Source organism: Talpa occidentalis, unplaced genomic scaffold (assembly GCF_014898055.3).
Source record: "Talpa occidentalis isolate TD23 unplaced genomic scaffold, MPIMG_talOcc4v2.1 talOcc4.14, whole genome shotgun sequence".
In the NCBI taxonomy this organism is placed as follows: domain Eukaryota; kingdom Metazoa; phylum Chordata; class Mammalia; order Eulipotyphla; family Talpidae; genus Talpa; species Talpa occidentalis.
This window is the reverse complement of record NW_023601433.1, coordinates 65,442,082-65,458,293: the sequence shown is the minus strand read 5'-3', so window position 1 is coordinate 65,458,293 and position 16,212 is coordinate 65,442,082. Positions and strand designations below refer to the sequence as shown.

Sequence of the window (16,212 nt, the reverse complement as noted above, 5' to 3'; positions counted from 1 at the left end):
ATCATAAGAGAGTAATAGTAACAACCACAGGTCACCAAACTAGACAACTTAGAAGAAAGAGGTAAGTTCTTAGAAACACACACACACACACACACACACACATATCTATATAAACACACACATATAAACATACATATGTTAGATATATACAAAAACATATATATGTTAGTTATGTTCTTAGAAACATATATACACACTTATGATTAAAGACTTGGATTTAAGACCTGAAATCATAAAATATACAGAAGAAAAGACAGGCAATACACTGCTTGACATGAGCTTTAGAGATGGGTTGGCTTCAACAGCAAGGGGAACAAAAGCAAAATTAAATAATCGGGAAGATACCAATCTAAAAAAAGCTTCTACAGTGAAAGAAATCTGCATCAAAGGGAGAAGACAGCCTACTGAATGGGAGAAGATATTTATACAACATACCTCCAACAAGAAGCTAATATTCAAAACATACAAAGAACTCATAAAACTCAACAAATAAAAAAATAACCTGCTTGAAAAAAAAATGGGCATAGAATGAATAGATACTTTTCCCCAAATAAGGAAACAGATGGCCAACAGGCTCATGAAAAGATGTTCAACACCACTAATCATATCAAATGCAAATCAAAACCACAATGAGATATTACCTCACATCTGTTAGAACTGCTATTCTCCAAAAGATAACAAGTGTTGGAGAAGAGAACCCTTAAATACATTTGTAGGATTGTAAAATGGTATAGCCATTATTGAAAGCAATATGAAGACTCCTAAAAAAAATTATAACTAGAAATGCCATACTATGTAGTTATTCCACTTATGGGTATTAACCCCCAAAATAGTGCTGAAATAAACATGAGGGTACATGTAACCCTATTTTTACTGCAGTACTATTTACAATAGCCAAGAACTGGATATAATTAAAATGTCTACCAACTGATAGATGGATAAAGATGTGTGTATATAATAGTAAATTAAAAGAAGATGAAATCCTATTTGCAATGTGTGGATCTAGAGCGAATTATGCTTAGTGAAATGAGTCAAACAGAAAGCCAAACACCTTATGATTTCATGCATATGTGGTGTACAGTGAAAACAAACATTAATAAAATAAAACAAAAACAAACTTTTGTACTACAAGACCAATTAATAGTTACAGGAAGGGCAGAAGAAAGAAGGTGGGTAATTCAAGAAAAAGGAGAAAACAGTATGGCAAAGGAAAGCATTGGATTTTGGTGGGAAACTTAATGCAGCATAAACATAACTTGAATCTCAATGGTGCACACCTGAAATGTTATGTCATAACACAACAACATAAATTGTTTGCAAACATAACCAAATTTTAAAATTATTTCCTTCACTGATTAAGAGTATCTAAATAGTAAGTCTTTTATCTTGAAACTATAAAAGAGATTATAAATTGCAGAGATTATATATTTTGAAATAGCTTTAGACAATATGTGCTTTAATATATTTTTCCTAGAAAGGTATCAAATTGATGAAATGTGTGGTACTCTAAAATGCCAGAAAGGGGAGGGGAAATGGGTGTGAGGTAAATACTGAAAGAAAGATAAGGGAAAGGAGTGCTTGTAGTAAGATAAACAGTTCTCAACTCTCTGCACATATGAATCATCTTGGCACTGATGCCCAGGCGACCTCACCCAATTCTTAAGTGTTCTGAAGGTGGGCTTTTGGCCATATTATTCTAATATGTAACCAGGATGGACTAATTAGAGTATTTCTGGATTAGATGCATTACCTTGGTAAAAAAGGAGAACGCAGAGGCTGGCAGTTAATTTTGATTCAGAAAGCAAAAACACAAGACTAAGAGCTAATCAGTTCACATTATTCCTCTGATTTAAAAATAACATACAATGACCAAATTCTTCAATGGTTCCTGTGGTTAATGTCTTAATCAACTTACAAGTCTGTCTATGACCTGCTTCCCTTATCTACTTCTCCAACTTCATCTCCTCTAACTGCCCTAAAGGCAAAGTGAGCTATTTTCAGTTTACCAAACTGTTTGATTATTCTCCTATTTGCATATAAGTCCTTCTGCCTAGACTAGCAGGCCCCTTCTAGTCAGTTGACCCAATTTGTCTTGAAAACTCCTATTTATCATTAAAGTCAAAGTACACCTTTTTCTGTAAAATCTTCTAGAAACCACCTGAGAAAAATTAGTCATTTCCTTCTTGCAGTCACCACTGTATTTTTATAGATATCTGTTAAATAATTTACCACACTGCATTTTTTCCATTGCCTGCCTCATTTATTGATCTTAAGAAGCTGGACAGCAACTAACTATGTATTTTTTTTTTAATCTTTGTCTCTCAAATGCAGAACTCTGAACTAGCTTAGGGCCTAAGAATGTTAGTTGCATGAATAAATGAGAATAAAAGGACAGAATAACCACTAGCTCTAAAATTGCAACATGACAGTTAAAGGAAAATAAAAATACTGAATAATAATGGGGATTTAAGAGGTTGAAAAATTATGTGACTACATAAAAGCAGTTTAAAGTGTCTTTCATCATCTCCTGAATTTTACCTTTACATCCTTCATTCTTTTCCAGTATGATTAAGAAGTCTCACCCTATCACCCACCCCACTTCCCAAAAAGATAGGGAGAGGAGATAGAGACATGGGACAGGTTATACAGTGAGAACCAATGACTGTAGTAGTATTTTATTTCTTAAACTGTGAAAAAAGACAAATAGATGATTATTAATCTTTATACTTTTTAACATGTCTTTAAAATGTTGCTTTACACAGTACTGAATTCATGTAACAAAAATTAGAAAATACAAACCATTTAAAAAATAATGTATTCTGGGCCTCTCTGGTGGCCCAACAGGTTAAGTCTCAACACTGGAAAGCTATCTGCAGCATGAGTTCCATCCCTGGCCAGGTTGCTAATCCTCAGGGCAGTCAACGCTGCTGCTCCCCTTAGCAGTGTATTTCAGTAGATCTGCCTGTTGTGCTCCCCACTCTGTCTCTAGTGAATCCTCTCACCCCACACCCCCACACATCTGGCCTGTACCCCAGTTCTTGTATGCATAAATAAACCTTTAAAATGTACTCAATTTATGGATAATAGTCACAAGGAGTTAAATTCTAGCCATTCTAAAATCACATCAAAAATGTGTCTGCAATAACCGTATATTTACACACATAGGTTACGTGTTTGCACATATCTATCTTTATAACCTTGAGAAAAACTATTTTTATGCTCTTATCAATTTCCAGAAGTGAACTCGATCCATTTCATTCCCTTCACGTCTTAAATCCAGAAAAAAGATAGCATATTAGCAGCAGCAAATGGGTAGCATCACGAAACACTGATTTACATTATGTCCGGATATTAAATGCAAAATAAAACTAGTCGAATTTAAAAACTGGCTTCCATCACAAGAAAACATTAAGACAATGCCTAAAACTCGACGACTTATCCGTTCCCTGTTCCCTATCCCCTCTCTTTAGAAGACATCACATCCCATTCTCACTGACTCAGAACAGGTTTTACAACTTCTTGGCTCTTTGGCTTTGCAACTTCTAGGTGTCTCACCTCCAGTTCTGGACTAATTAGGGACACGCAGTATCCCACATAGTCCAAAGGCATTTAGAAGAAGTTTCTAACATCTAAGAAAGGAATAAAGGAAACCCACGTATCTCAGCAGGGCAACTCCTTCCTGAGTCCTGGAGAGCAGAGAAAAAGAACGAGCGGGGAGGAAAACAAAGCAATACCAGCGCCCCCCCCCCTCAAAAAAAAAAAAAATAGTTGATAGGTTTCAGGGGCGGACACTATCCCGGGGCGAGACACAGAATCGGGAAGGGCCCTCCAACCCCCTCTAGCATCACCAGGTGCGTTCTGTTTTGCTTCACTAAAATCCAAAAATTATTGGTTTTTGAATCCTGGGACTCTAAATACCCCCTTTTCCGACTCCCCGTTCTCTGCCACCTCGGGTCTCTCCCGCCCCATCTCCCAGCGTCAATCCCGAGTTTCCACCCGTGCCCTGGAGTCACTTCTCCGCGTTTCAGAACCTCCGCGTCCCCCCAGAGCCCCGCCGCTGGCGGTCCCAGACCCTCCTCGGACTCGGGCCGCCGCGCAGCTCCATCCTCTCACCTTGGTTACAGAAGAGGCTCCACAGTTTAGCGAAGATCAGCCCCATCATGAGCACCTCGACGGGCCGCGGGGTCCCTCAGCAGCAGGTGCCGCTGCGCCGGGTCCCCCACCGCGACGATGCCTGTGGGGAACCGGGGAGCAGCCGACTGAGACGGCGTGGCGAGGGCGCCGGGGGGTCCACGCGCCTCAATCCGGCTCAGCTGGCCGTCCGAGGGCGCCGCGCCGAGTCCCCTACCGGACAGTCCTTTGTTTCGAGCCCCCTGAGCCCAACGCCGACCCGTAGTCCCCTCTGTCTGAACCCACCTACCCTGCAGCGTCTCCGCCAGCCCCAAGCCCCGCCTCCGCCCCGCCTCCCCTTTGGGTCCCAGGACCACCCATCGCCGGAAAAACGGTGTTTGACGTCGGCGCGCTTACGTCCACCCACGCCTGGGACGTGGCGTTTCCTCTGGTTTCACTTCCGGCTCCCGGGCTGGGCGCGCTGGGAGTGGGCGTCGGCGCCGCGCCCTGTCGTCACTGGTTAGGCGCGTCCGCCTGGCGCGGGTCTGCGTCTGGCAGGTGCCTGCGCTTAAAGGGGACCCGCTGAGGTGGTTTAACTGAGCGGCAGCCGTTCGCTGCCCTTTGCTATGTGAGGACTGTTTCGCTCACAAGGAAACTTGCTGTCACCGTGTACAGGCCGGCAGGCTTGAGGTTCTGCCGTCATTCTTTTTTTTTTTTTTTTTTTTTAAGATTTATTTATTTATTTATGCAAGCACTGGTTACAGTCAGAAGCGCAGGAGGGCGAGACGATTCACCAGAGCCAGAGCGGGCGGCCGGGGATTGAACCGGCGCTGCAGAGGCTGCGGGCAGCTTTGCAGCCCAGCGCTCAACAGCTGAGCCGCAGGAGAGGCCCTCTGCCGTCATTCTTAATGGATGGGGAGACTAGCCATTAAGTCATGCGATTAATTTAGCCCCCCCACCCCAATTTTGCCAAGCAGTCTATTTTCCTGGGTCCCCAAAGCACAGAAGAAGAGATTAACCTTTTCTAAAATTTTAATTGCAAATAAAGTTTTTTTTTAAAGATTGATTTATTTATGCATACAAGAGCTGGGGTACAGGCCAGAGATGTGGGGGGTGAGAGGATTCACCAGAGACAGAGCGGGGTACAGAACAGGCAGACTGACTGAAATACATTGCTGAGGGGAGCAGAGGGTGAGTCAGGAGAGGTCTGCTTTGTCATGTGGGTTGCTCCCTGGCAGGCCGGGGATTGAACATGTGGTGCAGAGGCTGTGGATTGCTTCATAGTGTGGCGCTTAACCCCTTGCGCCACCAGGGAGGCCCCAATAACGTCTTTTAATTAAAAATGCGTCCCAATAATCTCTGCCAGGTTAACAACATAGAAGAAAAACTACATGTGCCCTAGAGCAAAAGAAAGAATTTCAAGGAAAAAAAAGTCGAACCAAGGAAATATTATAGCAATAGTATTTCCTAGAAGGAATTTTTATAAACTGGGTAATACTTGGAAGAACTGACTGCAGCTGGCTCTGAATTCAATTTATTATTATTCAGTTAACTAAGAAACCCCCATATGTACCATTTCGAAAGGTAATTGTTTCCATTTTTCTTTTCCATGGTTAGGTGTTAACAAACCCAATTTAAACTTGTAAGTAAGCCTTGTAAAACTTTAAAAGCTTCACAGCCTGGCATAAACTGAAATAAGTGCAGGTGAAACCAGTTGAAGGAGAGTGCTTAGCTGAAAAGACTCTGCTGTTTCGCCAGGTGGTAGGATTTTTAACCCTGACAGCTGGCCCTTTAATATACCAAACTGTTTTGTTACCTGTACAAAGAGAAGTGCATGGTTTATGATGTCCTTCCAATGTTAGGATTCAAAGATCCTATAAGATTTATACATGGGTTAGTGTATTCAAATTTTCTGATATTGAAGGCAAGTTTTAACCTCCTGTAAATCCTCCCTGAGGATTAGTTTAATTTTCATGTCCATGATTTGAACAATAACTAAGTGATTTTGTGTTTGTGTAAATAGAGGCTTTAAGGGACATTGCAGTCTAAGTTTTGTTAGTAAAAAACAAAATTTAGATTCTGTAATTTAGTTTCTTTGAGTACTACAGGTGGTCAGGGAGCTAACCCACATGGCACAGCAGACCTCCCCTGTCTTGTCCACTGCTCCCCTCAGCAGAGTATTTTAGTCAGTCTGCCTGTTCTGCTCCCCACTCTGTCCCTGGTGAATCCTCTCACCCCTGCATATCTCTGGTCTACACCTCAGTTCTTGTATGCATAAAGAAATAAAATTAAACCGTTTTTAAAAAAAAAAACTATTATAAATTAATTACAGATAATAATTTGAGGAACTAGCTTCAGTTGGAATTGAATTCAATTTATTATTCAGTTAACTATGATAAATGGCATACATGAGTCCAGGGAGAGCATGTTCTGCCAACTAGGAACAAAATGAATTCTAAAAAAAGCTATCCTAGTAGTAAGATAATGTCCGCTGTGACTTTAGTTGGTCAGTCTCCAGATGAACTCCAGTTGGTCAGTCTCCAGAATTCTGGCCATTCAAGGCTTTTCCCCAATCTATGCCTTTTTCATGAGATTAAATACTAAGGAATAAGGTTTTATTGTTTTTGATAAAGTTAAATTGTCGACCACCATAAACTGAGATTTAACATCGTATCTAAGATTTTTTTTTATGACCCTCAAGCCTCTGCTTATCACCCCACTGAGAGCTAAATAACTTATATGGCTGTATTCCTACAGGGGATCTTCCTTTGCTTAGACAGCATGTTAACTTAAAATTTATAATGTCTTCATCAGCATAGCTGCCATTACAATAATGTCAGCCCAGGATAGTGTACAGGTCCTCAGTACTGTTCCCATCTGCTGAACTAGTGAACAAATTTTCCAGTAAATATATGCCTTATCAGCATTTTTCTTGGTCTACAGAGAAGCTCATCCATCTATTCATCTAATCATTCCAGATTTGTGTGCCTATTGCTAGGCACTGGTTTTGTGATGGTGAGATAAAGTCTCTAACCTTTTGGAGTTTAGGCCCAGCTCAGCTTGCTCCTTTTTCTTTTTTTTTTTTAAAGTCTGCATTTTTTTTTTTTAAAAGATTATTTATTTATTTATTTAAACAAGCACGGGGTACAGTCAGAAGTGCGGGAGGGAGAGAGAATTCACCAGAGCCAGAGCGGGGAGCAGAGCAGGCAGAAGGACTGAAGTACACTGCTGAGGGGAGCAGCGGGCAGCAGGAGAGGTCTGCGTGCCATGTGGGGCCCTCCTCCGGTGGCCGGGGAGCAGCCGGCGATCGAACCGGTGGTGCAGAAGCTGCGGGCAGCTTTGCAACCCAGCACTCAACTGCTGTGCCACCAGGGAGGCCCAACTTGCTCCTTTTTCTAAATACAGACTCCAATCATTATTGGTGCTACGATCACCATAATATTGAGGTTGGAAAAAATACTTTGGAAATGCCTAGTTTAGATATTTTCCTAGTAACTTTTAGAAGATTTAGCTGCAGAAGAATACCACTGAAGAAATATGCCATGGTGGAGAGACTGGATATTGGCTTAAGAAGCCAGGTGTCTTTTATTCTAATTCAGCTTCAGGAGTTGTGAGGTGATGGAGACGTATTTCAGCTTTGGAAGCATTGTTTTACTCCTCTGTAAGAGATGATGATAATCACCTTGCAGAGTTGTGTGGCTCAATGGTTGCAATTCAGAATATTTTTACAGAACCTGGTGTGTCATACAAAGTAGCTATTATATTTAAAAAAAAATTCCATGTGAGAAAAACTCTAAGGAAAAAAAAATCTTTGCTGCAGTTACCTGTTAATGACCATGCTGTACAGCAAAACAGCAATCAAAACCAACACATTGTTTTCCTCATCCTTAACACAGAAAGATTAGGCCAAGGGTTTCCTGAGCTTTAGAGTAAAATCAACTATGATATAGGTAGCTGTTAGCTTTTCTTTAAGCTAACTGTAAATTCTATGGGTTTTAAAATATTTATCTGAACATTCATATAAACAAACCATTAACTCGGTTACTGAGATTTTTAATAATCATTCTCAACTGAAGTCAGAGCAGTATGCCTGAGAGAAGTAAGGTAGTTCTGTTATAGGACAGGGAGAGGGACAGCCCAAACCCCGCAAACCTGCCTATTGTCTATTCTAAATGGGTTCTGCCATCTGCCGCATCAACACAAAACATATGAGACTTTAATGGGAAGGAACTTTAATAAAAACTAGGAAACAATACAGGTAAGGCAAAGAGTCTAGTTTCTAAATGAAGCACCCAAAGTTACCTGTCCCCTCGTGGGTAAAACTCCATCCATATGGGATCGGCCCAGAGCAAGGCCCCAAAGCCTGCCACAAGTCTAAAGCATCTTCCAGTGGGGACCCCACAGAAAAGAGTCAGAAACAACCAAACAAGCCCGGAAGGAAAAGAGCAAAATCAACATCAAGATAAAAGCTGCCATTGTCACCTCCCCACGGGTCTCACCCACATCTGTGTCACCCAGTCCACGACCAAAAGACAAGCGCAGCTTCTTCACGTGTCTCTAGGCTCCATCCTGCCTCCTCCAGGTCTCCTGGCTCCATCCTGCTTCCTTCCTCAGTCTCTTCTGCAGCTTCTCCTCCTGCTCAGCTCCACCCTCCCTTGGGTGGGGCAGGGAACCTCCCCTTTTCCTGGGGACCACCCTGTTACAGTTCCATGGAATCAAAGGGCGCCTGAAAAGGTCCAAATAAACCCTGGTGTCATCCTTCCCTTGGAGGTCTAGCCAGTAATAACAGGCGAGCAGGTAACTCATTGGCCTCCACCTCACGTTCAGGGCAGCGAAATTTTCGACTCAACCCACACTATCTTCCCTCTTCCCCGGGCACCCAGCCTCCCTCACCCAGGAGCCCAAAGAGTTAGTTCACCCCAACTGCTATCCCCTTTCCCTTGCCCTTAAATCACCCTAAAGTGGGCCACTCGGGGATCACAAACTCGGGGGCATGCTCAGCGAAATAAGCCAGAAAGAAAAAGAAAAATACCGGATGGTCTCACTCATAGCAGGAATCTAGAAAACTTAAATAAGGGACCAGGAAAATGAATAACTGTAAGAAAGTGAAAACCAAAATCAACAAAAAACTATGAACCAGAGACACTTTTTGGGGGGTGAGGGGCGGGAGGGGAGGGATTGGGGTCAGAATGGGGGGGTTGCAATTGTATGGGGAATATAAAAATAAAATTTATTATTAAAAAAAAGAAATTGGCAGCTGGCCGGGGGCGGGGCCGGGGCGGGGCCGCAGGTCGCGTCACCGGAAGTGACGCGACCGGAAGTGGCTTTCGGTAGCGACCTTGGGGGGCGCGAGTTTGGAAATGAGGCCCGAGGTTGGAAGCTTCAAAGCGGTGCCGCCCTAGTTTCCAGCCCTGCGACCGGTGCGCCACGGACTCGCTCGTCACGCTTTTGTTTGTATTTTTCTCCTGTAACACGAGTGGCCTCGCCGCACGGTGACCTCCGTGAGGGGCCCTCATTTTAGGAGGCCCGAGGACCGGCGTGGTGGAGGCGAGGAAGCCGCCCGCTACCAGCTGCCCGCGCGGGGGAGCGTGGAGCCCCCCGCAGTTCCGAATATAACCTGGCGGAGCGGGAGTTTCCTGGGCGTCCTGCCGGCCCGGCACGCTGTGGGTGGTTATTCCTCCCACCAGACGCCCACGGCCGTTCGGCAATAGCAAAACCAAGGTTTTCTCAGCATTTCTCTTGGAGAAAACGAAGCTAGAGGAAAAAATGCTTATTTTTCCTAAAATATCTTTAAGACCTGAGGTTGAAAACTACCTTAAAGAAAGCTTTATGAATAAGGAGGTAGGTCAGACACATGTTAGATGTTTGCAAAAATTCACATACGCACTTCAGAAGCAAAAAGTCTGAAAGAAAATTAATTTTGTTGAGTTGTTGTCTCTTACTGCTTGTTTTTTTCCGAATGTAAAAAAGTCTTTCCGCAGGTGTTTAATGTTTCCCGAGAGCTGAGGTAACGGAGGCATATATTTTAACATTTAATTATGGCAAAGGGAGGGAGAAAGCTGTGTCTGACACTAGACTTTGCACTGTAGGAGTTGCAAGGATGAGCAAAAAACCTCTGTCCTTGAGAATTTGCCCTGTAGAGAGGCTCCACCTGTGTTTTTCGAGCAGGAGCTATTTCAGCATTGAGCTGGAAGGGATACTGTAATTGAGTGGCTGTTACATGCCACCAGTTGTGCACTTGTGCTAGGTGATTTGCAAACCTTTATATTTGAATCTTTGCAATTTGTTTACACAGTTAAATAGGTGAGGAAACAGGAGCCGTGTAACTGACACAAATTAACACAGCTCTCTGGTAACAGTACTGAAATGAAAAGCATAGATTTGGAATCCCAAACCTATGATTTACTGCCAGTACTTGAGTAAATTCACATCACTTAACCTTGATTTTCTTTTCTCTGGAAAGTGATGATTGAAAATACCCTACAAGGTTGTGTGAGGGTATTAATCATAAGAGAAAGCAGTGGCATGTTTGCCACACACTAAGTCCTCAACAGGTGTTTATTTGCTACTGGCATTGCCTTGCACAGAAGTCTTTAAATGTTGATTGTCTTTGGTTACCAAACCTGTTCCCTTTCCACTTCACCATCCTGCCTCTAGGCAACGTTGTATTTTCCACATCTTTGGTTTTTAGTCAAACGGCTAAATTGTTACCACTGTATGCATTATAAATAAGTAGAATAAAATCCTGAATTTACATATATAAATGTAGCTAATGTTAATATGTTCAAAATGTTAATGGTTTGAAGTTGAAGCCCTTTATTTTGGGTTTTTGTTAGGTATTCATGTTTATTATTAAACCTAGTCACCTTGAGAGAGATACCATTGTTATAATCCATAATTTAGCAAAACGGAATGGAAATGAACAAGTACTAAAAGATTTTTTTTTTTAAGTTGGAACAAATGTGGATACATTTTCTGCTTAATATTTATAATTCGTGAAGTGAAATTGAGATGTTACTTATATTTTCTTTTCAGGTTGTGTCTGCTGTAGGTAAGCATGAAGCAGAAAGGAAGTTTGAAAGTCTGTTAAGTCACTTGTCATACCCTCCATCGTTCACTACTGTCAGAGTAAATACACATTTAGCATCAGTACAGCATGTGAAAAATCTGTTATTTGATGAACTTCAGAAGGTTGGTGCAAATTTTTTATGTTGCTGTGTTTATAATTACAGTTTTATAATCTGTTATGTTGCTTACTTAAAATCCTATGAATGCTATATGGCTATTGAGTTGTTTCTCTACTCCCTTGGGCTTTGGTTCCAGGATCCATCTCCGGATAATCCCAAAACCCTTGGATATTTAAGTCCTTTATATAAAATGGTGCCATGTTTGCAGATAACCTACATACAACCTACCCATACACTTTGAATCATCTCTAGACAACTTATACTACCTAATATAATATAAATGCTATGTAAATAGTTGTTGTACTGTGTTGTTTAGGGATTAATGGCAAGGGAAAAGTCTAAATAGAAAATTACAAGGGCCTCCCCGGTGGCGCAGCGGGTTGAATGCCACACTGTGAAGCTGTCCACAGCCTCTGCAGCGCAGGTTTGATTCCTGGCCCGCCAGGGAGAAACCCACATGGCGCAGCAGACCTCTCCTGCCTTGCCTGCTGCTCTCCTCAGCAGTGTCTTTGGTCCATCTGCCTGTTCTGCTCCCCACTCTGTCTCTGGTGAATTCTCTCACCCTCCAGCACCTCTGACCTGTACCCCGGTTCTTGTATAAATAAATCTTTAAAAACGGATGATTACAGGTGGTGTCTTCATATGCTTAAATATCATACTGCTGAAAGTAATGAACCATTGATATTGCTGCCACATGGGTAAACCTCAGAAACATGTGAACTGAAACAAACCACAAACAAGAGACCATATATTCCATTTATATGAAGTGTCTAGAAACTGACTTTATGGAGAAAGAAAGTAGGTTAGTGATTGCCTGGGTTTGGTATTAGGAACAGGGATTGACTGTGAATGGACATTAGGAATCTTTGTGCATAGATGGAAATACTCTAAAACTGGATAGTGGTGATGGCTGTGCAATTGTTTAAATTGACTGAAAATCATTGAACTATGCATTTAAAATGGGAGCATGTTATGGTATGTAAATTATATCTCAGTAAGGCGTGGGACAGATAGAAAAAGAAGCAGGGTTATTTTAAAAAGTTTTTTTGTGTTGCAGAAAAGTTATATACATGGGTGTGGTTTTATCAAAGTTTTATTTTTGTATCTTAATATGTGATAGAAAAGGAGAGAATAAAACTTGGCTTGAGAAGGATTGATTTCTATATTTCTATAGTGTAAAGCAAATATTTAAATAATAAAAGCAAATGACAAAATTCATTATTTTCTCCTTGGGAAAATCATTTTACTCTAGTATGTACAAGAGGGGACACAAACAATGGCTGACCTGAGGGAGAAGGGGAAAGAGAAAGAGAAAACAGTTTGATGAGTTCAGATTTATTATTAGGTATCTGTTGGAAATGGTTAGTATTTTCAGGCTAACTGGATCCTTTGCCTGGACGAAGCAGAAAAGTGGGGGAGTTGTTGACCTGGTAGAAATGTAGTTAGATTTCTAAAGTATTAACACATTTTCTCTATCAACTTAGAAATAAATTGATTTTAAAAGATTTTTTCTAGTATACAGATACTATATGGCAATGCAAATATCTGGTATCATTGTTATTTCATGTAATATGTGAGCATTAATTAGTTGATAACCCTAGCCTACATGCAAGAAACTTGTTCTCAAATATTTGCATATTGCCCTCTGATAAAATGTTCAGTCCCTGCTATCCAGTCCACTGTTCTATGCTTTATTCTTTTGTGAAGGGTGCCCAGTCATTCTACTTATAAAAGTCATGTGCTGGTATGTACTAAACAACTAACTTTAGGGGAAAAATAGCCTGTTTGTAGTATTTGCTAACTTTGGTGGTGAAATTACTCCAACTATGGTTGATTTCAAGCTACCTGCCTGACCATAGAGATGGGAAGAGAGACACAAAGTTGACTGTAATGAGACTGAGCTGGCCCCAACTTCTACATCGCTGGCTCTGACCATGTTTTAAGTCTGAATGTCAAGTACAATGGAGGATGCTGAAAATCCTAACCTTTGCCAAAAGCAGTTATTTTCCTCATCTAGTTTTGATAATTTCCAATAAATAGTATTTAATCTCAATCTTTCATGTTGTGTTCATAAACTTAAGAGGACTAAGTACAATTCTGTTGTATGTTTTCAAAGTGAGTCACTTAAGATAAACATAGTTTGTATTTATCAAGCCAAACAAAGCAGAATTGAACCTTGTAGAGAGGCAAAATACTCCAAAATCAAATTATAGAGAAAAATAGTTGTTTTGAAGCTTTTGTTTTTTTCAAAATGTATCCCATTGAATAAGATGAAAATATCCCCAACCATGCTTTGTGGTCTTTGAGGTAATAATACTGAAAAACTCCATAAATGAAACTTTATCAAATGAGTTGATTGCTTTATAATTATGTGTATTTATTTTTAACAGCAGTATAATGGATTAAATGTTCCTATTCTTCAACATCCAGATCTTCAGGATATCTTACTTATTCCTGTTATTGGACCTAGGTTTGTAATTATTTCATCTTCAAAATCTTATAAATGAAAATTTGTCACAGGTTCTTTTTTATTGATAATACTACATTATTAGCTTTCTGAGTAGCTAGATTATAATTCACAGTTCAAAAATTCATAAATGCTGATTTTCATACTCTATCATGGAAATATTACAGAAGAAGACAGGGAATGGACCCAAATATGTTGATTAATACACTTTAGGTTCCATTTAGTGCCATAATTTTTTTACTTTTGAAGAAACTTAATTTTTTATTTGTGTATCTTGAGATATCAGTACTAAATTATAAACTTTTTTGAGCAACAAAAATACAAGACTTTTTTTTTCATTCCTAGCCAATGCATTTGTAATTTTTTTCTCTTATTCACAATTATGTTAAATTGCCATGAGGTACTATGAGTAGAAAAGCAATGTTCTACTACTTTACGTATTTGGAAGGTGTACATTTGAAAATTGATAAAATAAGCTTTCCATATAATGGGTGTTCTATTTTCAAACAGCATTTAAAAATACCTAATCATGGTATAATTTTTCATACCCTTGAGAGTTTCAATAAATAAATATAGAAATACATAATATGTTACTTTGTTATAATTGTATAACAAATGATACAATTTATACTATGTATGTACAATGTATAGTATATATTACATTAAAATATAAATTCCTCATTTTGTTAAACCTTTAAAGCAATTTAGTGGTTAACAGTGGAGCAATTGTTTGATCAATTTTGGTTTATTGAAGCAGTAGAAATATTTATGTAGTTTTAAAGATTGATTTATGCATATAGGAGCTAGGGTTCAGGCCAGAGGTACAGGGAGGGGGTTGAGAGGATTCACCAGAGACAGAGTGGGAAGCAGAACAGGTGGATTACTGAAATACACTGCTAAGGGGAACAGTAGGCTAGAAAGGAAAGGTCTGCTGTGCCATATGTGGGTTAGTGCCCTTGTGGGGACTGAACTTAGGCCTTTGTGGTGGGCTGTTGTCACTGTCGCATGTCTTGACATGGTAAGCAGAACTGATAGGGGGTCTAGCTCATAGGTTTTGTATTTTGAGGTGGTGTTTTTTTGTTTTGTTTTGGTTTTTGGCTATGTAGTTGTTTGCAGAGATTGGTGAAAGAAGAGGTTGAAGAAGATGGGAGAGAGGGGCTATGAAGTATACAATTTTTTTTTTTGAACTAAGTAACATTTTCTTTTTTGCATAGACTATAGGAGTCAAAGAATTGTGTTAAAAATCATGACTAGATCTGTGTTTTGTTTTTTTTTTTTTAAAGATTTATTTATTAATTTATACAAGAACCAGGGTACAGGCCAGATGTGCGGGAGGGTGAGAGGATTCACCAGAGACAGAGTGGGGAACAGAACAGGCAGATTGACGAAATACACTGCTGAGGGGAACAGCAGCCGAGACAGGAGAGGTCTGTGGTGCTATGTGGGACCCTCGCTGGCCGGCCAGAACAAACCGGCACTGCAGAGGCTGCGGATAGCTTCACAGCTCCGTGCTCAACCGCCTGCACCACCAGGGGAGGCCCTAGATCTCTGTTTTAGAAACAGTACTAACATAGATAACATACTAACAATAATAACATAAAATTATTTTTCAAACTGTGTCGATCATTACCTATTAGTAGGTTGTGAAATAAATTCAGTGGGTTTTTAATGAACATTTTTAAAAAGAAATGTGATAGATTGCATTGCCTGCAGTAAAAATATTGTTTCTTAAAATGTGAGAGGGTGTGTACATACATACAATGAATTACAAGACTGGGAACAAGTTTGGATGGTATTTCAGAGTCTTTATTTCCAACAGTGTGGTGATCTGAAAATGTTTCTGTTGCATACTTCTAAGAGTATTAAATAAAATATAGGCCTTAAAAACGCACAGCTGAGTGATTATGAATATAAGTGAACTATCCAGGGAAGTAGAAAGAAGAGTAACTGAAAACAGTGACAAGCATGGTAAGCAATGTTTGGAGATTGGGTCATAGGAAAGAAAGTGGCTTCCTAAATTTAGCTGCTTTGTGGGTTTTTTTTTTTTTTTTTTTTTTTTTTGGTGGGACCCTCGCTGACGGCCAGGGAAGGAACCGGCACTGCAGAGGCTGCAGGCAGCCTCAGCCTCGCAGCCCAGCGCTCAACTGCTGCGCCACCAGGGGAGGCCCTGCTTTGTTTTTTAACAACAGTGTATTAACACTAGGAGGTAAGAAATATCCAGCAGTCAGTACAAGGCAGTAATTAGTAATTGGAGCTCTCTTACCTTAGGGTATAGGTTGATGGAAAAAATCTTTTGAGAATGTAAAAATATGGTTTCAAACCTCAAAAAGGTCTAGAATTCAAAGTCATACTACCTGGTAGTTCTGAAGCAAACCTGCAGTCTGGGAAAGTAACACAAAAATTTGATCCCAAACCAATTCCTGAGGTGCTTGGCAAAAGCAGGCCGAG

General features: G+C 40.4%; 2 protein-coding genes across 3 annotated transcripts in view; one reads left to right on the top strand and one right to left on the bottom strand.

Moving 5' to 3' along the window:
- ARL5B (ADP ribosylation factor like GTPase 5B) overlaps positions 1-4,369 on the bottom strand; it is a 28,921-nt gene extending 24,552 nt beyond the window's left edge. Inside the window, exon 1 of the mRNA XM_037510687.2 lies at positions 4,114-4,369. Within this exon, the coding sequence (XP_037366584.1) occupies positions 4,114-4,162 (49 nt within the window). The 5' untranslated portion in view covers positions 4,163-4,369. The remainder of the gene's footprint in view (positions 1-4,113) is intronic.
- Positions 4,370-9,435: 5,066 nt separating this feature from the next.
- Positions 9,436-16,212, top strand: part of NSUN6 (NOP2/Sun RNA methyltransferase 6) — a 32,416-nt gene continuing 25,639 nt past the window's right edge. The window contains exons 1-3 of one of the 2 annotated variants that reach the window (XM_037510685.1): positions 9,436-9,951; positions 11,146-11,301; positions 13,688-13,767. In XM_037510685.1, the coding sequence (XP_037366582.1) occupies positions 9,877-9,951; positions 11,146-11,301; positions 13,688-13,767 (311 nt within the window). In that variant the 5' untranslated portion in view covers positions 9,436-9,876. Of the gene's footprint in view, positions 9,952-11,145; positions 11,302-13,687; positions 13,768-16,212 lie in introns of those variants that run through there. The other variant, XM_037510686.2, reaches the window with a different exon arrangement.